Source organism: Bactrocera latifrons, unplaced genomic scaffold (genome assembly GCF_001853355.1).
Source record: "Bactrocera latifrons isolate USDA-ARS-PBARC rearing strain unplaced genomic scaffold, ASM185335v1 scaffold_98, whole genome shotgun sequence".
In the NCBI taxonomy this organism is placed as follows: Eukaryota; Metazoa; Arthropoda; class Insecta; order Diptera; family Tephritidae; genus Bactrocera; species Bactrocera latifrons.
The window spans coordinates 1,170,765-1,197,700 of record NW_017537689.1 but is presented as its reverse complement, the minus strand read 5'-3'; the positions used below and the strand labels follow the sequence as shown (position 1 = coordinate 1,197,700).

The window sequence follows — 26,936 nt, the reverse complement described above, 5'->3', positions numbered from 1 at the left end:
CACACATGCTATGGCATCATATGCCGTACCTATATTATTTCTCTTCATATTCTCTGTTTGAGTATGTGGAGAACTGTTAAAAATGTTAACATTTCTCATCGTGAATTCTGTGGTTGTGAGGTGAATTCCCTRTCACAATCTTATAAATTGTTCGACATCGAACCTGCACCTTCTCTATGTTTTAAGTTCTCTGGTAGGGCTGCATAATTGGACAAATGTTGATTTATATATTCCAAAAAATCGTATGTATGTGTGTATGTTTTCAAACAGGTATAAACTCAAAATTGTGTATATAATTTTTTAATATACATACTTACTTAGCTTTTCTATATAGAATGTTGATTTATGGTCCCACGTCTGCGATGACATAAGGTGCGGTTTGCTAAGAACAATTTAATTGAAAAAGTTTTCCTAAAGGTCATCGAATTAAATTAGAAATTAGCGGAGGCACAATGAAATTAGCAATAATTTCTTATTGTATGGAGAGAATGACAAACTGTGATCGCTGAGGAGGGCGCAGAAGGCATATACATATGTATGTATGTATGTATTTTTTATATCGCGAAATCTATGACGTATTACTTACAAGGGTAGCTGCAAAAGTTCGAAGAATGGAGATAAAGCCGTTAGTGCTATTTATTTGACAAGTTATTATTTTGTTTTTATACTCGTGTAGAGAAAGTATAGGTGCCGAATTGGTGAACTAAGCGCTGGTTAAAATGATAGTTGATTTTCTACCAAAAAAAATTCAGAGAGAACTTTTTTCTAATGGTAGTATGTCTGCTTATCAAAAATGGGTTGAATCGAGTAAATACTTCCCTGACTTAATATAAAGATTTTCGAACTTAAGGGTGACTTTATACCGCATATATCGGCCAATATGTTAGTTATCTTAAAAAATTGAGAGATCATGTTTTTCTCATAACGGTGCACATTTGTGCGTAGAATAAATAAAATCGGGTAAAAACTCGCCCAAGACTCCATATAACTAACAAACTAACTAACTTCTCTGGCTTCAATCCTTTCAAGTTGCAAGAGTATGAAATGTTCGATTATACCCAAACTGAGCTCTCTTATTTGTTATAATATGAAGTATTTTTTTAAGTCCACAAAGCGATGTGATTAAACCGCTCGATTCCCACGACCGTCGGGTCTATGTAATCGGAATGGACTTGAATTTTTATCCCACCAAGGACTGTCAACTCGATTGCATTCTTCAAAACTAGTTCGGGAATATTTTCTTCCGCTTCTAAAAGAACAACTATCAAAATAGTTGTAAAGATTCGACGATGTCGAGGTTTTATCTAGATTTTCTAAATCCAAAGCCGAGTGGAATTCGATTTTTCTGCAAAAAATAATATGGTACGATAATCGCATATTAAATTTTTTCCCTAGCGGTCCAGAAAGTCACTGGTCAACAAGCGGAGGGACCTACAAGTTTCGAACCTATCGAAATCAGAATGCTTTTGATGGCACACATTTGCTCAAAGGTTTGTCATAACTTGCGAAGTGGGAAAAACTATTAAGCTATATGGCTACCGTTGACCAACCACAAGTTTTTTTTGTTTTAAATTAATCTACAATTTTATAATATTTATGATAATATACTTATACTTCAAGGTCGATTTGAAAGTTATTTTAGTACATATCAGGCAGAAATATTGTCGCTAAATATTGGCTAGTCGAAAAAATCTTTTCATATTTCTGATGAACCAAATAAATAACATTTTGGTCGACCATTTTTCCGCTAGATTGCATTATTCCATTATTCCATCAGTGTAAAACTTTCTTGGTTTCTCGGGGAAAGACTGAGACAACTAATTTTGACAGACTTCTCTTGAACTTTACTCCATTATGGAGTTCTGCATTGACCGAAACAAATGGTAATCCGATGGTGCAAGATCAGGACTATATGGTGGATACATCAAAACTTTCCAGCCAAGCTCTCCCAGTTTTTGCCGACAGTCACGACAGATGTGTGTGGTCTAGCGTTGTTTTGATGGAAGACGAAGCACTTTCTGTTGATCAGTTCTGGCCGATTTTTTCGATTCCTTGCTTCAATCTCATCAGTTCTTGACAGCAAAATGTAGAATCAATCGTTCGACGAGGATGGAGGGGCATACAGTGTATGATTAATTTCCAATCCGAATGCTGGGAGTTTGCATAACCTTTCCAAGTGTCAATCTTGGCTTCGGGATCATTTTTTGAGTTTCACCACGCTTGGATCATGATCATTTTCGCACATTACCGTCGTACCATTCGCTTCAGAAATGGTTCGATTTCATTTTGTTTCAACAAAGAATCGCAGATGTTAATTCATTTCATTAAATTTTTCATAGGCAATTCAAGTGGTACCCAAACATCGAGCTTATTTTGTAGCCAGCCTTTTAAAATGGTTCTTAACTGTTTGATGATAAATGTTAAGTTCCTTAGCGATGTCATGGCGGTTTATGTGAATGTCGTGGTCAAGCTTTTCCATCCATAATTTCATCGACTTTTTCAACGATAAAGATCGTCCAGAGCGAGATCATCTTTCACAGAACGGAAGAGAGCGCACCATTGCTGTACTACACGAACTGATACAACATCGTCTCCGCAAACTTCACAAATTTCATTGGTAGCTTGCGTGGCATTCTTCCCTTTTTTATACAAAAAAATCAAAATAAAGCGAATCTGTTCAATATTTTCACTCATTTTTGAACAGCTGTTACTTTTTTTCAACTTCTCCGAATTTAATTTTTTGGTTTAGGCAAAATAAAAACCTCACCTTCCCAAAACCATATAGCATGACACCATGAATGTGATTGGTAGCGATTGGAACGACATCTATTGACAAAATACGAAAATACTTTTCCGACCACCCAATACATATGTATATTTCTTATTACAACTTCCTTTGTACGGAGAGTAATTCTTTTTCTAAACCTTCCTTCCTCCCACCAACAAAGTTCAGTATTTTTTCTCGTAGAAACTGAAACCGAGTGAAGGTAAGAGCGTCTCCATCTATACTCATCTATGGTTCGCACAAAAGTGTATTCCCCTCCCTCTGTTGTTCCGTAGTATAACTTACTTATAGCTACTTGAATTGAACTGTGGTTAGTTGCCCTCATATAAATTAGCTATGTATGTATATCCACTTATTACATACCAATTTAAATGTTTAATGCGGTTAATTAAAAACATATCAACAAAATTCCCCACAAGCATTTATTTAACATTTTCTGCAATTTTTATAGTCTATAAAAAACCGACAGTTAATTAAAAAATTGTACATATAAAAAAATGAAGAAAATCGAATTCAAACAATAAGGCATAGCGAGATTAATGGGTATATTGACTTAGGCGCAAACACGTGGCAACCAGTCATTGCCGAAAAATAGAATTGCCGGCGTTGTGGCACAAATAAGTTTTGCATACATACATATGTACATCGGCACACATTTTTATTTTCGCGAAAATTCCCAGTCGAAAATAGTGCTGTTTGATCAATATTTATAACATTTAATATGGTTGCAAGTTTTTTGTTGCATGCGCCGGCGCTTCACCCCACCGCCTGCAGACAAATTTCAAGCTTGCCATTCCATTTGGAGCACCGCGTGCGTGTTTTTTGGGATAAGTAAAGGTATTTGTATTACGACCTTGATATTTCGCGAACTCTTTCTTGTATTGTCACATTTACATAATGAGCCACCGTGGTATTTAAGTGTCTTTATAGAGCCCATAAATGTAGTTAGTAAAGTGGTAAATAAATCAGGCACACGTTGACATTTTTTGTGTGACGTCAGAGCGTCAGATTAGCAGAGTTTGTTAGAAACGAGTCGATTAAAATGAGTCTAGTCGAGACAATAGACAGATTTAGCTTGTACTAGGGTAAAATGTCATATCATCATATCATATCATAAAGCCAACAGAACCCCACTTGGAAAGCCGAGAACGCCGGTACATTGTTGTATCTTAATACTACCTAAGTGTTAATCGTAAAGACTGTCATAAATCGAGAAAGCACCTTGAGTCTGTTACAAATTATTTAGGGGGCTAATATCAATTTCGACTACTTCAAATTCAGTCCTGTAAAATCTGAACTATTAAGGAAGTGAATACGTTATATGATGACTGCCACGCGTTATATAGACCTACTGATCTTTTGATGTAGGTTTGGTTCAATACGAGCTGTAGGTTCATCACACAGAAAGAACGTTTTTTGTGAAGTTTTAGACCGATTCGATATCTATTATGAGACTTCTATTTTGAACTTCGAAGCTCCAAACTATTTAAGAAGAGTTCTAGATAAAATCATATAGATACAGGGTTTGTTCGGAAAATAATAGAACTGATTAACTTCCACTGCGACTGTACTTCGGAAGCGTGTTCGCACCGACTGGATTCGATAGAGGACATTCCCTGCTAACGAGCGAGTGGCCGGTCAGTTGTCTCCGCGTACCTGGCGAGTCAGGACAAATATTTTCACGCGACGTGTTTCTGTGAGTGGTGCAAGCCGAAAATGCAGCATTCGTTAGCGCAGAGGTACCATATTAAATTATGCGTGAAACTCCGTAGATCTGCGACAAAGACGTTTGATAATGATCAAGCAGGCTTACCCAGATGTTGCTTTAGAAAAAGTGGTATGTTTCGGTGGCATCAGGTCTTTTTGTAGATGACGACCTGTGCCTTTGACAAACACCGACAATGTGACTCGTGTGCCCAAAAAGTATGCTGAAACAAAAAATTGCGCCACCCCAATGCTTCCACAGTCGCCCTACAGCCCAGATGTGGCCCCTTCGACTTTTTGTTGGTTTTCTTGCCTGAAAAGGCTGAGGAAAGGCAAGCATTTTGAGACGACAAAGGGGATCCAAGCTGCATGTACCTCGGCTCTCAAGGCTTTTCCGAATAAAATAATTTTCATCTCCTCTTTCTCCATACAACTTTGGAAATCTGCGTCGAACATGTTTCTTGATAAGCGCAAATGGTGCAGTAGATCTCCTGTGTTCTACCCTAGAATAAGAAGTTGTTTTCTTCAAAACTAAAAATTCTTTCAAAACTAAATTAGTAGACTCTTTTTTGACCTTGGTATCTCTGTCAAGTTTTCGGTAGTATTTGCTACCAGTCAACAGCCCCAGCTTTTCGACTTAAATATTTTCAATCGGTGTCGTTATTTTCTTTAGACTAATACTATATAAATTTCAGTGCAACCAAATCTTTTAGAAATCCAGTGGAGTCGGTGAGCTTACAGAAAGCTTCCCCGTGAAGGGTTAAATTCTCGACGAATGGGTACAAATTTTTTCTCTGCTTCATCCTCGCCATTATTCAAATCCATTACTTGAAGAATAGACGCTTTAAGGTAGTTAAATTTATTTCTAAAGAGATTTGGTCTAAAAATTATCCATCGCTAAACGTTATTACTCGGAAACAAAGAGTCCCACTTTGATCACAAATCTAACTTATTTTCGTACGTTTTTGACGGAGGCTGAACTACACAAGCTACATTTACCACCTGCGCGTATTTTTTTTTTTTCTTTTCAGGCAATCCTTTCACATTTTTTAAGTAGGCATATATATCTTACGTAAGATCGCAGAACTGATAGTTTTCCGTCGACAAAATTTCAAGATCTCAGCATCCAGTAGGCAGTAGGCAGAAAGAAGGCTGAGAACCTGTTTGAACACTTTCAAGTTATATCAGAAATTGTTTTGGTTGTCGTAATCCAGACAGTTATAGTCTGTATTCGAAGCTCCTTTTTGATGAAGCTCTTTCACTACAATCATTGACTCCGATTCTATCGGCACGTTAGTCTCATATTTTCTAATCAGTTGACTTCAGACTTGTACCACTCCATCCGCTACTTTAAGACCTCATTGTATATAAATAAAAGTATACATACATATTTCATTTGTATATCATCTCTTTTACGTATCCAATTTACGGTCTGCGCTTACAGCCCCATTACACTCTATACCGGTGAGTCGCCTTACGAGAAATTGAAGCTCAAGAAAGCACAACAGCGTCTGAAGAAAGAATATCAAAAGGAGAAAAGACGTGCCGAACGCAAACAAGCACAAAAGGAAATTCGTAAAGACGCTAATAAGGAAGGACTCAATGGCTGGGAAGAGGAAAACTCTGCAGATGAAGGAAACACCGATGATAACGATTATGAATTACCAGCAACCAACCAACAAGAAGACGAAAAGAGTTGTAAAAACCTTGAACTACCGACTTCGCCTTGCACGCTCTGGCATAGCAACTTCAAAGATATACCGCGCAAGAAAGATCTACACATTGAAGAGCTAATAGCCGAACGTGATCAATTTGTACGACTATGTAGCAAAAACCGTTTTTATGCAAATCCCAACTTCAATCAGCCATGGCGAGTGTTTTCAAAGTAAGTACAAATTTCAAATTTCTTTCGAAAACTTTCGGATATCTAAAATTTTTTCATACTTACCGCTGCAAATAGACTTGCCGCCAGGCTCTCTAACGACATCATCGGCGTAATCGAGGAAGACTTTACCATTGGTGTTTCGAAGTTTGTGCAGGACTTCCTGGATAACGAGACCAAGATATAAGAACGCTGCTTCTGCAGTTTACCTTCTTCGATATTTTGTTCTGTTTTACCTCCATGCATATATATTTTTTAATATTTTCCGTTGTGGTGTTGCAGCTGTGTGCATGTTTTTTATATGGATATGATTCTCAAGTTTTGCTTTGAAATTGTAGAGCAAATTTTGGCAGATTTTAGATACGTATGTAGAGCTTACACAGTAGATAATCGACATTTTTCGCGATCATGTCAAAGGTTAAGGTAGATAAGGTATCTATAATGGCTTTACAACTTTATCCCTTGACAAGCTTGCGAAAACCGGTTGTTACTGTGAATAATCCACGCAGCATATGCTTGTGTGTATGTGTAACAAGTATATCTCAATATATGCTGTACCTATGCCAAAATAGTTCATGTAAAAAATTTTTTACTATTATTAAATTTTTTTTCTCAAAATTTTCATTTGTCGGTTGGGTACTAAACAATGAATTTTTCTTTAAAAAAAAAACTAGTTCTCTTTTATTCATAACTCTTTAAGCATATATATAGCAATACTAACACTATTGATCCATGATACCTTGTCGAGATGGCCATATATCCCTATGTACCTCTTAACTCGCTAATATTATCCGTGACCCATTTTGAAGATCTCTAAAAGTCCTTTAGACAATATGACTTCCCTTTCCTAGCTGCAATAAAGAGTATTTAGAATGAGATTTAAGGTTTGTCCGCAAAGTAATAGCACCGATTAGGCAGAAGGCATTTCTAGCTAACGAACGAGCGCCTGATCAGTTGTCTCCTAGACCCTGGGAGACCTGCGATTTCGACAAGCCCCGACAATGTGGCTCGTGTTGACATCAAAAGCGTCCTCCACCGTGGATTTGTTCCTCCTTAACAAACCGTCAACTCCAAGTTTTACGTGGCAGCGCTGCGTCGACGGAGCCTATTTGAAAGTTTTTAAAGAATTGTAACGATTGGTTGAATACATTCTTTTAAATCGACTTAGTTCTGTCACTTTCCGGACGAACCCTGTCTTGTTTCGATGGAAAGTGCCTAATCAATTTTTATCCAAATCACTTAGGGATATGTCCAGGAAATAATCTGTTTCGACGGGTTCGTACGAAAAGGAAAGGGCTGATATGTGAAAGGAGGTTGTTAATGTCATCCAAGGACTCTCTGCATATATGTACGTTTAGTACTAAATATCAGGGCCTGTTTTGAATAAGTATGAGCTTAACCAGCTACAGTATCTGTAATGAAGTTGCGTATTTACTGTATTTTAACCCGGAAATCCGAGCTCACCGTCTGCGATGGGTAGTGTTTCAACGTCAAAGACGCCATTCACTGAGAGTGAGTCCTTGAAATATTTAATAGCTCCACTGTGAAACGTCCACGTTCAGTAAATTAAATTCCGTAAATTCCGAAATTATGTCGAACTATTGTTGTAGCTCGACGACAATTGTAGGTACAATCTCTTCACGCTCCTAGGATGTGGTTTCACTCTAACAAGATGACGGCAAGGACAATTTATTAAAATTTTTTTTGACATTTTGACATTTCTGTATCGTCGTCAGATGTGTTCTGATGCATCCAGGCGATAATATTGGACCTACGTACTTTATAGCCGGCAGTTTGAAGATCTTATTGCGGCTTCGTACTTTGGTAATTATCGCGAATGTATGTGGAGTGTAGCGGTACAGTCTATCAAACTTAACACCGAGAAATTGCATTAAAACATTGTCTTCATACTAGTTGCTCACATCTTCAAACAATTCGACAATATTTCCTTTTAAACTGAAAGCCATTCTTTACTATAAATATTTCATTTAGAGAAAGAAAATAACTGAAATTTGACAGAAAGGAGTAAAAAACGAACAAAACCATTTTATGTAATAAAAAATAACTGCAATTTCAGTTATCGTGTATTTGCTGTTTGAAGAAATCAGACTTGAAGGTCAAATAGTAAGTTATATTACGGTCGTGGCCAAATAAGAATAACCAAAATGGAGATCCAAACATGCAGCAAAATGAACAGAGTTGCAATGGAAAAACGTTCAATTGTTTTAGAAAATATAAACAATTCTCAGCGTTACCACTCCGTTAAATTACAGTATAAGCAAGGGTATCAATATTTCACATGTAATTTATTTACTTCATTGTTTGTCTCTGTCTTTGTTAAAAGACAAATGTAGGTATATAATTCTTCAGACACTAAATAAAATACCAAATAAAAAAGACAATTATTGCTACCCAACAAATCACAGCTACCAAAACAACAGATACTTTAACCGAAAACTCGTTTAGCGCTGTTGAGTAAGTACCCGTAACTTAACCGATATGTGGTTTACAGCGCGATAAGATGCCAAGCTGTTTACACTCGTCCTAAATATGCGCCATATAATTTTATAACATCTGGCAACACGAAGGTAAGCGAAGTTCTTTTATGCCGCTAAAAGCATTTCGCTTATTTTTTGCAGATTTGTGAAAACATTTAGAAATTTTGTATCAAAGCAAAAATAGAGTGCTTTTTTAATAGAATTTAGCTTAACATTTGTAGTCAATAAAATGTGGTGTGTGTAAAAGTGTAGAAAAAAAGAAAAATAACTCTTTAAAATGGATGCCGTTGTTTTGCATTCGGACATTGCGCGTCTTGTGCTAGGTAAGTGCTTGCTGGTGCCGCTACTGCGAAGCGAATTTTGTGAATAGAAACAATAATGTCCCTCCTATTTGCTAGGCTATTTGAAAAGACAAAAGTTGGAAAGTACGTCGAGGCTATTTTGTAAGACCTCACCACATCTTAAGCATGAATTTAGAGTATATCGGAGCGGATTTACGCCACACAGTTTTTGTCCGGATTTGGAGGATATTATATGTGAATATGTAAATATCAAACATATTGGTAAGTACAGTAACAGATAAATAGATAAATATACATAAAACAACTAATGAAATGTCTTATTGGAAATTATATTTACAGTCGATCGCTTTGTGTCTTCCTTGACGAGTAGTCAGCGTTTTGAACTTTTCGAACTCAAACTTCCGGAAAAAGTCAAGTTATTGTTGGAGCGTAGCTTGGCAACAACCTCGAAAACACAGCAACCCGAAAATTCCACGCATAATAAAAATACTACAAAAAACAATTCAAATGCCAGCAGCAACATAAATTCAGATAAAGAGAACACAACGAACAAACGTCCTAAACAGAAAAGAAAACGGTGAATATTAAAATTTGTTTAAAACAAAGTAAAAGTAAAAACATTACTACTAAAACTTTCTAATTCTCTTCTAGTGATGCAGTAGCATACTCTTCTGATGAGCGCCTCAGTCCGCTCTTCCTAAGCAGCAAAAACATAAAACGGCGACGCATTTTAGAACCGTTTTGCTTCATAAGTACGAAACAACAAAATTTACAACGTCAACGTCAAACTGCACAAACGCCTTCAACAAGCGGCGATCAAACCGAGCAGACAGATGATGAAAATGAAGAAGACACTCTCGACGAAGATAGTAATGAAGCGCAAAATGAAGAAGAAAATGGGTTGCATCATAATGAAACGGACTTGTCACTACTGGAAAAGCCGACAAAAGAGTCAACGCCGCACAGTAAATCGGCTAATGGAAAATTTTCAACACCATCCGTGCCGGTAATATGAATTAATTTTGTGCCTCGTGATATAAAATGTCTTAAACATAGTTTTTTTTTTTTTTATTAATACAGGAACTATCGCAAGCAATATTGGACAATCCACAATTTCAAATGAAATTAGTTGATAATATTAATCAAGCGCTTAATAACTCGAAATGCAGTGAAACACAGGGAGAAATTAGCAATCCCAAAGCGTCCACTTCCAAAATGTCAGCTAATGAGAATACTCTCTCCGAGGAGCAGCAAATTATCACATCTAATGAAATGTTGGATCAGATGGTCAAAGACATTTTGAAGGCTACTGAGCAGGACCCGACTTTCGATGCAATTGTCGAAAATGTTGTTGGTGGTATGTCCATAGTGAATTCATAAATTTCAGTATCTTCTTAATATGTATGTATTTAATATAGCATCCATACAGCCGACAAATGCCTCAGCAGGCGTTCAATGTAATATCGATGCTGCATCAGCGGCACCACCACCACAACTAATTAGCGTGCCGGCTGTGTTCGACAACCAACAACAGCAACAGCAACAATTTGCATTTGTACAACAACATCAGCAACCACAATTAACGCTACCAACTTTATCGACAATATCACAACAACCAACGGATTCCAGTACAGCTCCGCGTACACCCCTAATAATACGTACGGCAATATCGGCATCGAATACTTCACTGAATAGCGGTTCTGGCGATGCGCAAATTCTATCGACGCTTACAGCAAATAATTCTTTTGGTTCCCTGATCGATCCGAACTTTTCGATATCAAAATTGATCGTATTAAATTCGAATGATAGTGCACAAAAGGAAGCACAGGGTGGTGAACAAATCATTGGAAATATCACCGCTGATAATTTAATCAATCATTTGACGAGTGTCGGCGATGCGAATGGTGAGGAACAGGTATGTATTTTCGAATGAGAAAAATAATTTTAGAAATATTACTTTTCAATTCACAATACAGCAGGTTTTCATCGACAACGCAACCGGTCAATTTGTACTTCTTGCTGACGAGGGTATATTGGCGAATTTTCCATTTCTACTCAACGGTGAAGGTATAACACAACAAATTCAACCGGGTAATACTGGTAATGCGGAGCTTCCTCACAATGAAATTCCTTTATCCAAATCTATTTTAGCGCCTGCAGGCCAACAGCCACAAAACACAGTTATGGTGTCCAGTGCGCAGAAAGTAAATGCGGCCGAAGAAAACGAAATCGAAGGCAAAATAGTGCCGTGCACCGCATGTAAAAAACCGCAAGATGCTACGCTTCCCACCTCGCTGCAATCACGTACAACTGCAGATAGTGAAACACCCAGTGGAAGTGGCATAGTGAATATGAAAGCCTTTAAAAGCTTGTCGACACCACGCAAACGCACCTCACATGTGCGCACGCTATCCTTCTCACCGAAGACAACGGCTGGAACGCAAGCTGCACAGAAATCAAGCTTGCGTCCTAATTCTATCCCAGAGGAGTGCGAAGAGTTGGCCAATTCGGCTGACATACCGGAGCGACCCATCATAAAAAATGTGGAAATTCTGCCTGCTTTAGGCGGGCCCATCGACGCTAGCGCCAACGAAAGCAGCAATAGTTGTAGCGTGCCGCCTTTATTCGTTACCGAAGAAAGTAGCAATCAGACTGTCATAAAGACCGAGTTATCCTTACGAGAGACCGGTGTAGTGGAGAAAACGGACAAAATTGACAATAAAATAAAATCTGCTGTTACTGGTCTACATACAGATACACCGAAACGCAAACAAGTCCGCAAAACCGCGGTACGCGCATGCAAGCGTCAACTTTCGAAATCTTCGGACGAATCGGAAACCAAGCCAGCGCCTACAACCGAAGTGGAACAAAATGAAGATTCGGAAAAAAACGCGTCTCTAAGCGAACCACCGGATGGAGAGCAGCGTGTAGGCAATGCAAAAGATGACAAAATGATGGAGGAATGGTTGCGCTTGCGTAATGCTTCCAATCGTGATCTCGACTCGCGTTTGCGTCAAATTAATGCCGAGCAACACGCCGTACTACCGAAATCGGTGCGCAGAGATAAAAACACGTCGTTGAAACAGCGTAGTTTGCGGCGAAAAAGGCCGACAATCTCTAAGCGCATGCGTAAAAAAGCGCGGCAGGAGGCGCACAAAAAGGCACTGCTCGCGGAAAGTGAAGCCGACGCGTCAATCGTTGAGGATGAACCTAAGGAAGTTGTGAAACCCGATATAAGGATCGTGGAAAAGTCGAAACACGGCAAGTGTGCAATCGAGAGCAGGCGCGTGACCAAAGATCGGAACGGTAAAGAGTTCAATATAAAAATTCCAACACCACAAAAAGACAAACGCGAATCGCAAACAAAAACGAAAAGCGAATGCGTAGACAGCGCCAGGGTCGACAAAGCTGCGGCAAATGACGATGCAATCGATGGTGCAGCAACCGCAGAGCCTGCAGCGCAAACTGCAGACAACGCAAGCGTGCCTGTGTCGGAAGAGCACAAGGAGCAGGAGCGTGATCGTCGTACAGCAAATATTGCTTGTCTGCTGGATACACCCTTTAAAGCGCCAACGTTGATGGATGCAATCCCGCTTACACCGGGAAAACCGGGACACTCCCTAGACACGCCTGCCGCCAAGCTTCGCGATGGCGATTTGCAACTTTCGACCTCATATCTCTTTGGTTCGCTGACAAAAAGCGAATTGGATACACCACAATTGAGTGCAATAACGCCCGGTTTGCGTTTTACACCATTCGGCTCCAGTCGCGATGTGACACCACGTAGTGGAACAGCACCAACGGATTATTCTTCCGGTGGTTCCTACTATAAACCAGATGAATCGGAAGATTTGGATCGTAATTTTGAAAAACTTTTAAGAGATTCAGCGCAAAAGCAACGACACGAAGAGGAGGAGCGAGCAAAACTGCTGGAACAGCATTTAAATGCAGATGAGGTGAAAAGCGCACTCTTTGAGGAACCAAGACCAGCAGTGGCTGAGGACATGCAACAAGTAGAAACAGAAGCTGAGAAAATATGTGTTGAAATACCAGCTGAGAAGCTGAGAGTCGAACCCATAGTACTGAAACGCGTTAAATCATTTGGCGCTGAAAGCACCGAGAACACCGAAACGACCTCAAATATCGATCCACATTATACGCTCGTTTCCGAATTGCCTGAAATTTGTGCGGATGGTGAATCGTCCGATTCCTCCAGCACAGCTTCTACTTCTACGTCCTCATCTTCATCGAATAGTTCCACAAGTAGCTCGAATTCTTCAACGAATTCTAGCACCACAACGGACGAGGTGGAGTCAGCGACGTATGAAAAGGAAACGCCAACAAAAAATACTAACTTTTCTTTATCGCTAGATAATCTCTCAACAATTAGTAGTACAGAAGATGAAGAGTGGCAGAAGTTGGCTGTTACAGAGGAAGAGAATTCACAGTTGGTAAGCAATGATGGTGAAGTACGTTACCCGGTGCGTAGTTGGCTGACACCGAGCAAAGTCGATCCGCAAGCAGCAATCGAGACACACGAGCAAACGCCAGCGACGACCATTAAGGTAACCGTACCATTGAAATCGGCCGAGAAAAAGAATCGCTTGGAGGAGGACTTGCAGCAAAAACGTGAACGCATGGTGGAGAAGCTGAAGCACGATGCCAATCAGCGGCGTGTTAAACAACCAATAGCTACAGCGGCACAATCAGCTAGTAAAAGCGCTGCGCTAATTGCGAGCCGCAAGCTTGTGGCGATGAGAGAGAAAGCTAAGATTCTACCGGCGAAAGCGACCATGCTGCCAAGTAATTTTGAGGTAAGTCAAGCCAAACTCGCTGTGGAAGTACAGGAGAAGCGTACCATGGAAGTACTGACAGCCCTACAGCTCTCCGCCAAGAAACAAGTTCCACAGTTCAGCTCGGATAGCGACGCTAGCAAAGCGCGCAAACCGATCACTGTGCCACCAATGGCCTCGCTGGACGACAATGCAACAACTACACTCTTCACACAAGCGCCAACTGCCGTTACGTACGAGTTGACGGAGAAAACCGAGCGACTGCCGTTAAAGACGCTCATCTCGAAAGTGAAAGCAAAGCAAAGGCAATGCGAACAAATAGAGGCGCTGCCGTCTATGCAACGCTCACATACTACAAGGGTGGGACGCAAGAAAATTGTGCGCAAACCGCTCGGCTTCAAGGGCACCAACGCGCCCGAAACTGTTTTCGAACCCGATCAATTGGAAGAAGTGAAAACACCGCATAAAGCAATGACAAAAAGCGTGGCGGAGCCGGAAGGTAGTGGAGGAAAAGATGCGATTGTTAGTCCTGTGCCAAGGATAAGAATAAAAACACCAACAGGGGTAACTGCCGACAGACCCAGCGCATTACGGGTTTCGCCACGTTTGCTAGGCAACAAAAAGAGTAGATTGAAGGACGATAATACGGAAGAGAAAGAAGATGACAAAGGAGATACATCGGAGGAAGTGGTAGTGAGCAGCAAATCCAAGAAACCACTGAAAGCTGCGAAGTCCAAGGCGGCAACCACAGCTAAAAGGTTGTTAGCGACTCTTACCAAAAAGTCACCTGTACGTACTAGAATGACGAAAAGTAAACGAACGGCACCGACCGAAATATTAGAAGCAAAAATAACAGTGGAAGAGCAAAAGCAAGACGAAGATAAGGTTAGAGCCGAACAACCAAGTGATAAGAAAAAGTCTGCAGGAGAGGTGATATTACCGGTTGAGCATGAGAAATCTGACAAGTCGGATAGTAACGAAAAAATTGAAAAAACAAAACCCGAAAAGAAAAAAGATACTGAGAAAAAGGAATCAAAACATTTGGATAAATCGAGAAAAGCATCCAAGAAGGACAAAGAAGCTGAAAAAATTAGACAAACAGATAGGCCTTCATCAACTGAAACGAAGTCCGGAAAACACCCGGTGACAGAAACAACTGTAACGGCGCAGAAAAGAAAGCCCAAAGATAACATAGAAACTGAAGATGATAAAGAAGATATGACGAAACCAAAAACTGAAATGACATCCAGCAGCAAAATTATTGACGATGCGAGCATTACAAATAAAAATACCAAAAAACAAGACGCTACTAAAGAAATACAGACACGAAAAGATACCAGATGTGAAGGACAAGAATCAAATGTTGACAAACTTGATGCAAAGGTACAAGATCAAGCAATTGTGAAGGAAAAATTGACGAAAGAGAGTGAAGCTGCAGAGATCGCGCCAAAGCCAGAAGCGTTGCCGACATCAACCACAAGTATGGAGACTGAAACTGCTGATACTGCCGAAACCTCCGAAGAAGATCCATTAGAGCATTGCGAACTAACGTCTGTTACGGAAGAGGATCCGGTACGCTTTATATCAGTTACCTATGACGGTCCCGATGGTGCGCCAGCAAATCTCTCGCCACGACGAGATTTTACAAACTTCAAAATGGTCGTTGCCTTCGATGAGGAGGAGAAACACATTTGGCGCATTAGCAACGAAATGGTCTTGTTCAGTGCATCGCCCGCATCACAACAAATACGTAACATTCCGAAGAAACGTAAAGTGCGAATAAATACATGCGGCGGCACTGATAATGATAACATCACCACTGTAGGTGTGGTACATAGTACGACAACAACAACAGCATCACGGCAAGCAACCACTTCGACTGTTAATAGCAGTGAAGAGCGCAATCAAAGGGAGAACAGTTCGAATGAAGCCAAACCAGTAGCAACGTCTACACCCATCTCTGCACCAGCCACGAGCAGTACAGAAGAACCACGAAGGCGGACGACGTTAGTTCAAATATATGTTTTTTTACAGCACATATTATGTATTATTCTTTCATTTACAGCAGAACAACACGAAAGGCTGTCGCTGGTACGGAAGTGGCGAGTGGTTCTGCGTCGGCGCCACCAGCAGAAGCAGTAGCGACGAGTTCTGCTGGTCCTACAGATGTTCTCGAAATAGATGACATTGAATCGCTACTTTCGCGTTTGCATGGGAAAGAGAACTAATGAATTTTCGGTTTCAGTATATACTTAATACGTTAACTTAAGCTTTTACCAAAATATGCTTTATGTGCATTGGTAAAATTTATGCTTTAGTGTGTAGCAGCAAAGAATTAGTATTCGCAATAATAGTTAACCCGATTTAAGGTTTATTTTTAAGTATTATGCAACAATGCACTTTAATTTCTATAATATTTTATAGCTATGAACGTCTAAGAGGTGTTGCTTGTGGTTGCGTATGAAAATATATCGGATCAAATGAGAAAAAGAGCTAAATTTGGAAAGAAATACTCCTCGATTTAAAGTTATTGCTTTTATAGTATGTACTCTTATAGAATCTTTAATCTTCTTTAAGAAGATATTTTTATTTTAAGTAAAAAAATAAATGGCTCATCATAAATAACTGAAAACTTTTAATCACTGCTTGTGTGGTCTAAATTGGTCTAAAAACACGTATCGATAATTAAAATAAAAAACAATTTATACAAATCACGATACAAGGAACAGACCTAGCTTTTTTGTCATATACAAATACAGTGCTGTCAAATAAAATATTCATTAATATATGTAAATGATGACGGAACTCTTTCCATGCATAATACGCAGTAGCCTTCACTAATTTAAAAATTGCTAATACGACTACAAAATACCAAATTTAAATTTACTATCATTCATATATATTCAAGAAACTCACATTTTTAGTACAACTTATTGCGTGTGAAATATGGCAACATCGTGTTTTCGCCTTCTGTCAAATTGCTTTGCTTTGCTTATTGTACTGACAGGACGCAAGGGACTCGCCGTCGCATTGAAAGGCAGTAGTTGTCGCCTTCCAAATCAGAGGACAAATAAAATTTTATCTACAACGGACGAATGAAGTGGTTTTATTTTTAATGCGGGGAAATTGAAGATTTCAATTCCAATAATAAACATAAGTTTGCGAAGTGCAAAGTTTCTTGTATTATTGTTTGTGTACGCTTGGTAGCGTACTTTGTGTCAAAAAATCACCGTCCTTGATTGCAAGTGCAAATAAATATCAAAAGCTAATAATCTGCAGGCAGCAGTGTCGGAATTGGCCGCCGTCGTCGTCGTAGTAGTTGCTTTTCAAAATTTCATTGAAGCACGCCCATATAACACCATAACAAAGTATATATGTGTGTACTACTTTTATGGAATTGTACAATATTTAACCAAAATCACAAAAACAAACAAGAGTAGAGCAACAATTGTGAACATCTAGAGAGTGTGGTATACTACATTCAAATTATTATTAATTAAATGAATTGTGCAAATGTATTATGTGTGAATGCTAGCAAATATTGTTATTGCTATAGAAAAATAGCCATAATTGTTTACGTGATGATTTGTTGAAAGAGTGTAGTCAAGACCGTGCAATAATTCCATAGTGTATCACCGCGTGTACTTTTCTGCGTCCATACATGCATATTGTGTGTACATATGTATGTAAATGTGCGTGTGTCTAAAATAAATGCATATGCGCTCATATGGCTGTCAATGCTGGCGCGCGTAAAAAGCAAATAAAATATTTTTGGGTTGTCGTTTTGTTCAGTAAAATTATTTATAGTGTTCCACCGTATAAAGAAATTTAAAATATATATAAAAAAAAGGAACAACTGTAAACAAATAACGAATATAACTATAATCTCAACAATAATACAAAATTTTTAAATTTAAAAAGTAGTGTGGAAGTAATATAGTAAAACGCACCTCAACAAGCTAAACAACAGTCGATTACAACTACATTACAATACAACAGCAACATGGCTTTGCCAAGTAATAATATTGGTACCGGTAGTGGTGGAGGTAGTGGCGGTGTTTTAGGAGCTACCGGCGGCGGTAGTGCTGGTAGTGGTGGTGTCGGAAACAATGATTTGTGGCGCGAGTGTGTTGCATGGTTAACGCGTTGCAAAATTATACCACCCGATCACAAAGCCAATTGGCCCGATTCAGAAATACGCGTCCTTGCCTTGACGCTACGCGATGGTGTTTTACTTTGCAATTTGGTCATTTATTTGGATGCCAGCAGTATGGATCCACGCGATTTCAATCGCAAGCCACAAATGGCACAGGTGAGTTGTTATTTGGTATTATTCATTGTTTGAAGAGACGACACAATCCACACTTATATACATAGATACATAAATGGCGCCACCGCCGAGCCAAGGCCAGACTTTTCCTTTCTGACTGTTTACTTAACTTCCACACCTATTTACATATCAATGTTCATATGGGTGCATGGATACGTGCTATATAAATATGTGTTTTAAGATAACCCTAAGAAAATAAATTATCTTATTTTATATGTATGTGCATATGTATAAATAATGTGGCTATTTCTGTGCCATCCAAGAACTCTGCTGTGTTGTTTATATAATTTCTGTAGATGCGCTTGCCGGCACATTTGTGCTATGTCATTATAACATTTGCGTATCTCCGAACAAATTCCCTGTTCGGCTAAGCGAATATGGTAACGGTAAGTGCAACCAAGTTATAGTTGTACAATGCTACCGGTGTCTCTAACGGCTTATTACATGACTGATAACAGTTAGACTAATCGGTTGACAACTCGCTTATTATCTGCTATCTCGTCACTTTTGGATACCTATAATTTATAATCAATGTTTTTATATAGTTACACACCTACAAACTTTGTATATTTATACTGCATATACATATAATTATAAGTGATGTGAGTGAGCTCCGACATAGCGCCGTTTTAATTACATATTCTAATCATAGATTATATGCCTAGTAGTTGTTACCATTAAATTCCATATGTATTTAGATCCCAGTAGAAATATTGGATCTATAACTGCATACATACCTATGTATGTATGTATATTAGTGAGGTTCATCAAGAATGTTCCGAATATGTGAGAGGAAGCTGCAATCCTTCTACGTATTTTTAAATAAAGGTCATTAATTTAAAAAGAGTAAACAACATTAAATTTTTTCACATAAATATGTGGAACTTTGTGCCTGTAATGCTCAAGAAGTGGTTTGCACGAGGTAGTGATTTCGGCTACACGATGAAGATTATTGTCAAATACAAGAAAAGCTCCTAGAATAACTTAAGTAGCCATTTCATGTCAGAATTTCTCCATGAGCGGTACAAAAAGAACCCGTTTTTGCAACAGACTGTAATTTGTAAAAATGTCTTCATTGCAACAACTCTGGCTAACCTTAACTCGTTAAACGACCAAGCCAAGTATCCTTATCACCAAGGTAATGTTCCGTATTTGTAGCTTAATGGAAACCAATTAACCGCTGCTTAGAGTTACAGCGACTGGGGAGTTTTGTTAAGTCCTCTTTTAGCACAGACCTTACCCCTTCTGACTACCTCTTGTTATGGTCGATGCAGAAAGACCTTACGGTCATATCAAAACAGAGTATCAAAAATTGCCTTGATTCATCAACGGCCGTTAAATTGGCGCAGTTCTTTTGAAATGGATTCGAGAAATTGCAAGAGTGAATAAAGATCGGATTTTCAATATTTTTAACTTTGACTTTAAAAATTCGTCGAAATTAAAAAAAAAAAAATAAATAAAAATTCAACTATTCCATTTTTTTGTTCATTGATTAGGATTTGAAATATCGGGTAGTCGAACAAATATTTTCGTATTTCTTTAACCTTTATTGAACCAAATATGTTTCATTTTGGTCGACCACTTTTTGCTATTTTTCCGCTAGAGGCATTATTCCATCAGTATAAAACTTTTCTGGTTTCTCGACGAGAAACTGTGATGAATTCTGCCCGTTTTTTTTTGTCAAATTGCTTACTTCAATCTTCTCAGTTGTTGCTAGTAAAATGTATAATTAATCGCTCCACCAGGTTGGAGCAGCTCTTAGTGTTTGATTATTTTCCTTTCCCTCCAAACACTCAGCATAACTTTTCGAGCTTCACCAACAAATGGTTCTTTTTCGCACATTATTGTCGTATTTGATCCGCTTTTTGTCTCTTGTTGTTGTTCGCTTGAGAAATGTTTCGATTTCATTTCGTTTCAGAAAGAAAAGAATCGGAGATGTTCGGTCCATTAATTTTTCACAGACAATTCTCATGTGGTACCCAAAAATCGAGCTTCTTTTTGTAGCCAGGCTTTTTTAAATGTCTCAAAAACGTTTGATGATGAATGTTAAGTTCCTTAGCGATGTCATGGCTATTTATGTGACGGCCCTGGAGATATACGACTGCATTGGCATCTATTGACAAAATACGAAAGGACTTCTTCGACTAGGATATCATGGCGTACGCTTCAAAAAAGAAGTTTTGAGAAAAAGCGTTTTCAGTGCTGAAACTGATATTTCCACACATATAGGTGTAAAATATAAAAAAATTATTCTAACCTTGAAAAATATTTACCATTTTTCCACGTACGAACTGAGCTAGCAAACAACAAAATCGCCTTTATTTAACATTCATGTGTATAAAACTGCATTTTTAGCACCTCTTATTCCTTCATTTTATTTACTCTGTTCAAAATTCATATATCGAACAGCACGTCTCATATGCGCCGCACTGATTACAAAGGTCTCACAATCCTTTATCATCCAACACCATAGCATTTTACAATGCGTCAAATTTCGTTGTCACTTTTGTTTCCAATTTGTTTTGTGCCATTTCATTGAAGAATTTCCATAAAAACCAAACAAACGCCATGAAAACACATAATAAATGCTTGTTGAAACATTGAAATGCCAGCAGCAATTAGTAGAACACATAGCCTACAGTTTGTTATCAAGCGACTTGTATGGTTTTCACTATTTACATGCAAAATTAACTTCCTTCCGTTTATCAACAATGTGATGCAGAGCCAGCTGCAAAGGCGGCATTATAATTGTTGTTATTATTGTTAGCCACACAGCAGACATATCAAAAGATAGACATTTACATATGTACATACAAATACATATATAAGTTTAAAATTTTTGTTGTTGTTTGTACATTGCTAGCCATTATATCCAACGTATGTAGTCGCACATAAATGCTGTCACTTCAGCTTCTGTTGTTATTATTGTTACTGGTGTCAAGTATGCTGACTTTCTATCATTTTTTCTCTCTTTGCTTTTTGTATCAGTTTTTCTATAAAATAATTAAATAAAATATTGCAAAGCACAAATGGAGATATGTAGAAATGCTAGTATGATACACAGTCGTAAATTTGCTTAGAAACCGGATCGAGCCAAAATATTGGAAGAAATAAAGTAATTTTTAAATGCCGAACGTAACAGCATTTTGATTTTAAACAATTAAATAAGAGTTAAAATGCGTGTAATTTAATTTGTTTTTTGATTGTTTAAGAAAAAATATATATATAATAATGGAAATATTTAGGAGGCCTGCTGCGAAATTTCAAATAAATCAAATTTTTTATTCCTGCTTATACCGATAGTCTATACCTTCTAAAATAATATACTAAAATTTGAAATAATTATTTAAAATATTTTTGGAGTTAAAGCCTATAAAGTGTAACCGTCAATAGTAAATGTAGGCAATCAGTTTTATCTTTAAATGCGTTTTTTTCAAAACCGCACTTTTTTTAATTTGGTGCAGTGTTTGCTCAAAGGCTCCGAAATGATCCGATCACTATACAATTTTTTTGATCAAAAATCGAATTTTGGCTGGTCAAAATTGAGCAAAATTTTGAATCAAATTAAATTTTATTTTTCAAGACGACTATTCATCAATATTTATTTTGTTGCCTAACTAAGAACTTTTTTGGGATGACTTTCAGCGAATTTTGCTTCGATCGACTGGGTTCGAAATGGGTTCAACTGAGCGAAAATTTCTGTTTTAGGAACAAGAAAAATACGGTGGTTGTTCGATGGTTTTCGTTGCGTTTTTGGCTTTAAATTCGGTCACAATCGTGGTTTGATGCGATGGTGCATTATCATCGTGTAAAATCTGTGAATTGTTCGTTTTCGACGGATTTTTTCACGCAAACTGTTCAACAGGCCAAGAAGAAACCTTTATTGAATGTCAGTCCCTCAGGAAAAAATTCATAATCCAAAGCACGAATATTGAAAAGATCAATTAGCATTATCTTAATTATTGAGCGATTTTTGGTTTCGGCTAATTTTTTTCTCTCCATTCCGATGATTGTTGAATGGTTTGCATGTCAAACTCATAAACCCATGTCTCCACGAACGAATGTGGGATCGGAATTCACATGATCATGCATGTCCAAAGAGACCTGTTTACGGTCAATTTTCAATCACCATATTCTGCTTTTTTTTTTTAAATATTTCATCAGTTGAAGGAGTCGAAGATCGTCCATGTCTTCAACGATTTCTCGACCGTCTTTGAAGGCTTTATACCACTTATACGCTTGTGTTTTTGATAAAACTGAATCACCGTAAGCCTTTTCCAACATAAAATTTTTTTTAAATAATGCAATTTCCGGGGTGCTTTTTTGTCCCAATGTAAGTAGTTTTTTTCTTATTCCCGAGAGTTGGCTTTTTATAGCCTACCTTTAATACTTTTTAATTATATTTTCCATCTATCTTGACCCTTGCTACATTTCCGTTTCAAAGCCAATTTCCATGCATCATAAAAGCTGAGCAAGTCTTTCGATAAAAGCTTTGTAAATAATTTATTATGTGTTTATTTTTGATAATATACTTTTTCCAATTATTACTAGATTATTTATGCCCGCTTTCCTGTTCATCTGTACGTATATATGTATGTATATACCCGAATCAGTTCCCCAGTTTTCGAGATATGCCATTTCGCATAGGTATTTTTCTCTAAAAGAAGTTGCTCATTTGCCGGAACGGCCGATATCAGACCACTAAAGCATATATGATAGTTGCCGTACAAACTGAAAGGTCAAACACATGCCCTTGTATGAAAATTTTAACAGTTTCACCATATTTTAGAAGCTCATGATATACCACACCTTTCTGATGCCAGCAAACACAGAGCATTGCCAGCTTATCGAATCGAATTGTTTTTTGCAGTGGTTGTTATTGTTGTTGCAACTATTATCTAGTCTGCGTTAGTGGGGTAAGTTTAGTCGGTGTTGACGGTAGTCCGGGGTTAACTCATGTTTTCTCCGTTAGTCTTTGAAGCAAAATTTTACAAGTATTCTTTCGATTTTCTACTTGTTTTTCACTCAATTCATTTGACACCCATTTCCACATTTTTGTATCTTTTCCATGGCTTTCAAACGGTCTAAAATTTCAACATTTACCACGGCTGCCATTTACTTTTCACTCAAAGTATCATCTTCATCTAATAATTCTTGCAATTCGATGTCTTCAAACTCTTTGTCTGGTCTTCAACGTTCTTCATGTCTCACATCAAAATCATTACCTCAGAACCGTTGAAACCATCGTTTGCATGTTGGTTCTGATAGAGCATGACTACCAAATTATCACTTTTCGTTACAAAATTTTACATTTTTCAAAATTTTTTGTTCGTTAAATGACTGTAGAGTTGGTTATTGATTATGTTTGACAGATGTCATGCCAATCAAACAGAAAAAAATTAAGGCTCGCTCACAACAAATCTTCCCCACGAATACATTTGTATCCTAAGGCTCACTTCATAACGGTATTTTAAATTTATTTTTCTAAGTTTTTCTTTTATTAATTTTGCTTTTCTTAGTTTCATTTTTATTATTATCAATATTTTTTCTATAATTTATTTATATATTTTTGATTTGGTCTCCTCCCATATCCTTCATGGTTTCAATTTATATATTTTGTGAATTTATATAACTGAAAATTAAGTTATGAGTTTAAATCGAAAATTGTTCATGCTTTAGTATTAGAAAGATTTAGTTTGTGATCTCTTTTCTAATATACTCTGCAATATTGTACACAAGCTACTACAAGAATTTCGGCAACTATTCTAAACATGAAAGCTAAAATTCATAACACACGTGCATACACCCACTTGCACACGCGCACACAATGTTTGATGTCATCTATCATACACAATGTTTGGGTGACAAACAAAAGTTTTGCAAAATAAATTCGAAATTGAACCCAGGGAGCTTCACAGATAATGAAGCACGCACAATGTAGGAAATTCATGCAACATGACGCTGCGTGTACAAACAACTACAAATTGTATACACAAGTAAGCCCGAATGTATTAGTTTATATATATCTCGTTGAATATAGGGTGCATGTTAGAAGCTTAGTAAATTTTTCGGCAAATAGAAATTAGAGAGATATGATTTCTACCAAACTGCTATCTGGTTTGATTTTTAGTTCACCTGTTCGTTGTAAGTATCACCTAAAACTAAGCGAGATAGATTTAAGGTTGTCTGTATATAAATGATCAGGATGACGAGAAATGTTGAAATTCAGGCGACTGTTTGTCTGCCCGCTCGTCCGTCCATCCCTGCAAACTTGCTAGACATATTCCTTAGAAATAAAGTAAGACGGAATTCCTAACCAAGTTCCCAAAAAATGCCAATAAAGGACAATCTATAAAGTGCCATAACTAAGCACTAAAATAATATACAGAACTGCAATTTGGCATAGAGCATCGCACATTCTTATTGCAATTTTTTTATGTTCATTTATATATGGGTGACGTTTTGTACCTTAAGGTATCTCCGAGGCTCCAGCCGAACTTAACAAAATTTAGTTTATTGAAAACTTGTTTTTCAATAAATTAATGTTTTTTTCTAATTTTTGTTTATTTTTTAATGACTCTAATTTCGCAAAAAATTAAGGAACTTATTGTTTACCCTTTGCTTTACATGTTTACACACATTTATTGAGAGTCATTTGCACATTGTTGGCAACTTGTATTTATTGCGGCTTTAGAACTTCTCACTTGAATGCATTGGCCATTGGAATTTCCATTAAATTGAAGAGCATAAAGCTGACTATTTACTATGAATACAAATTGGTTGCAGAGTAGTTCCTATCGACGCATTAGGTCGGGTCGGATCGACTTTTACAAAAAAATTTGCAGGATTTTAGATGTGCACTGCATAAATCGTTTTTATCAATATTTTGAACAATCTTGATACCATAGCCAAAGTCCAGGAGAGACTACAAAAATAGGTGTCTGTTGGTATGGAAGATTTTTCGAAACTATAACTAAAAATCTTATTCTTTCGGCTATTGTGAAGGATATTTTGGCTTCGGATATATGGCTTCGGCTGTGAACCTTTGTTGACTCCAGTCATCTGTGTTTTATATCGAGAAATATTAGAGAAATGGTCCTTTTTTCTTGATAACGATTTCAAGTTTTGATGTAAAAGTTGGCTAGCTTAGAAACAGAGAATATTAAAACTCCGTGTTCGAATCATGGTAGTCTCTTCTGTGAAAAGATATGAACTGAACCGACTAAATTAGAACAAGCCTAACAGGAATACGATACGCAAGTCCAATCTGGTTACGGGTCCATTGACTCATATATTTTCAAACTTTATTTAAGCAGCTTGAAGCGTAGTTTATTAGCTCAACGGAACTTATCCTTGAATTAATTGGCAATGGACTACGGTACTTTCTAGTTACATATGTAAGCCAACATCGCACAAGCGTAAGACCAAGCTAACTTAACTTATTAACAGGTGGTTTGAAAAGTTCGTTGGCTGATAAAAACGATTCTTCTGAAACATTGTTTTTTATGAGGAAAAATACCGTTGAAGCCAAAGTTTGGATTTATCAACATTACTTGGACATTGCACCAGGGAAATCCACCGTTGAAAAGTGCTTTGCTAAGTTTGAACGAAATGGACACGGAGGACGTTGAACATAGGTTACGTTCTTAAGAAGCTGTTACTAACAAAAATATCAAAAAAGTTCGGAAAATAATTTCGTATGACGGTAAAATGCAGTTGCTCGAGAGAGCTGAGACCTAAATATATCAAAGGAACGTATTGGATAAATAAGGTTGTCAAATATATCCCTTCCACTTTTTTGCTCTTTAATCAATGCTTTATGAAAAGTTTTATATTAATCGGATTTAGTTCAAATATGCGAAGTTGCGTGAAGAACTCGGACAGCCACTTTTCACAAGCCTCTTTTGAGTTCAACTTTACACCAACAAGGGCATTCGCCATAGACAGGACCAGGTGGTAGTCACTTGGCGCTATGTCCGGCCTATATAGTGGATTCGATAAAACCTACCATCCGAGCTCCTGGAGCTTCTGACAAGTCATCAACAAAGTGTGTGGTCTGGCGTTGTCCTGGTGGAACACTACACCCTTCCTGTTGGACAATTATGAATGCATCTGGTCGATCGCCTGCTTCAAGCGGTCCAGTTGTTCGCAGTAGATGGTAGAATTAAGCGACTGGCCATATGGGAGCAGTTCATAGTGAATGATTCCCTTCCAATCCCAACAAACTCACAGCAAACCTTCCTGACCGACAATCCCGGCTTGGTCACTGTTTGGGTGGATTCACCGGCCTTCGACCGACCGTTTTCGTTTAATATTGTCGTATGTGATCCATTTTTTGTTGCCAGTCACCATCCGCTTCAAAAATGGGTCGAGTTCGTTCCGTTTCAGCAGCATATCCCATGTATTGTTTCGGCTCAGAAGGTTTTTTGCATCAAATTATGTGGCACCGAAACATCAATCATTTGTGTATTCAGCCTTCTGCAGATGGTTGAAAATGGTTGGTGACTAACTACCATTTTCTGGGCGATGTCACGAGATGCCACATGCCGGTCTAACTTGATGTTTGCCATGATTTGATCGGTATTCGTCATCACAGGTCTTCCGCTGGCTTTCTTATCCATGGTGTCATTTTCACCCGCTCT

General features: G+C 37.8%; 3 protein-coding genes across 7 annotated transcripts in view; all 3 read left to right on the top strand.

The window, feature by feature from the left end:
• Positions 1-5,933: 5,933 nt before the first annotated feature.
• LOC108977937 lies at positions 5,934-6,996 on the top strand (the record flags this gene model as incomplete). The annotated part of the gene is made up of 2 exons (XM_018947928.1): positions 5,934-6,374; positions 6,450-6,996. Coding segments are annotated over 2 exons (550 nt in total), but the record flags the coding sequence as incomplete, so codon positions are not given.
• A 1,962-nt stretch (positions 6,997-8,958) lies between these two features.
• On the top strand, positions 8,959-16,589 carry LOC108977970 (titin). 5 transcript variants are annotated; one of them, XM_018947982.1, is made up of 9 exons: positions 8,959-9,192; positions 9,268-9,432; positions 9,511-9,748; positions 9,823-10,177; positions 10,252-10,528; positions 10,590-11,086; positions 11,151-11,271; positions 11,323-15,970; positions 16,033-16,589. In XM_018947982.1, exons 1-9 carry the CDS (start codon positions 9,147-9,149, stop codon positions 16,190-16,192), a joined length of 6,507 nt encoding a protein of 2,168 aa, XP_018803527.1. In that variant the 5' UTR covers positions 8,959-9,146; the 3' UTR covers positions 16,193-16,589. The 5 variants fall into 5 exon arrangements, with proteins under 5 accessions (XP_018803527.1, XP_018803523.1, XP_018803526.1 ...); XM_018947978.1 differs by having other exon boundaries at positions 16,030-16,589; XM_018947981.1 differs by having other exon boundaries at positions 11,148-11,238; positions 16,030-16,589.
• Positions 16,590-16,987: 398 nt separating this feature from the next.
• LOC108977966 (protein vav) overlaps positions 16,988-26,936 on the top strand; it is a 61,167-nt gene continuing 51,218 nt past the window's right edge. The window contains exon 1 of the mRNA XM_018947974.1: positions 16,988-18,276. Coding sequence (XP_018803519.1) covers positions 17,968-18,276 — 309 coding nt within the window. The 5' untranslated portion in view covers positions 16,988-17,967. The remainder of the gene's footprint in view (positions 18,277-26,936) is intronic.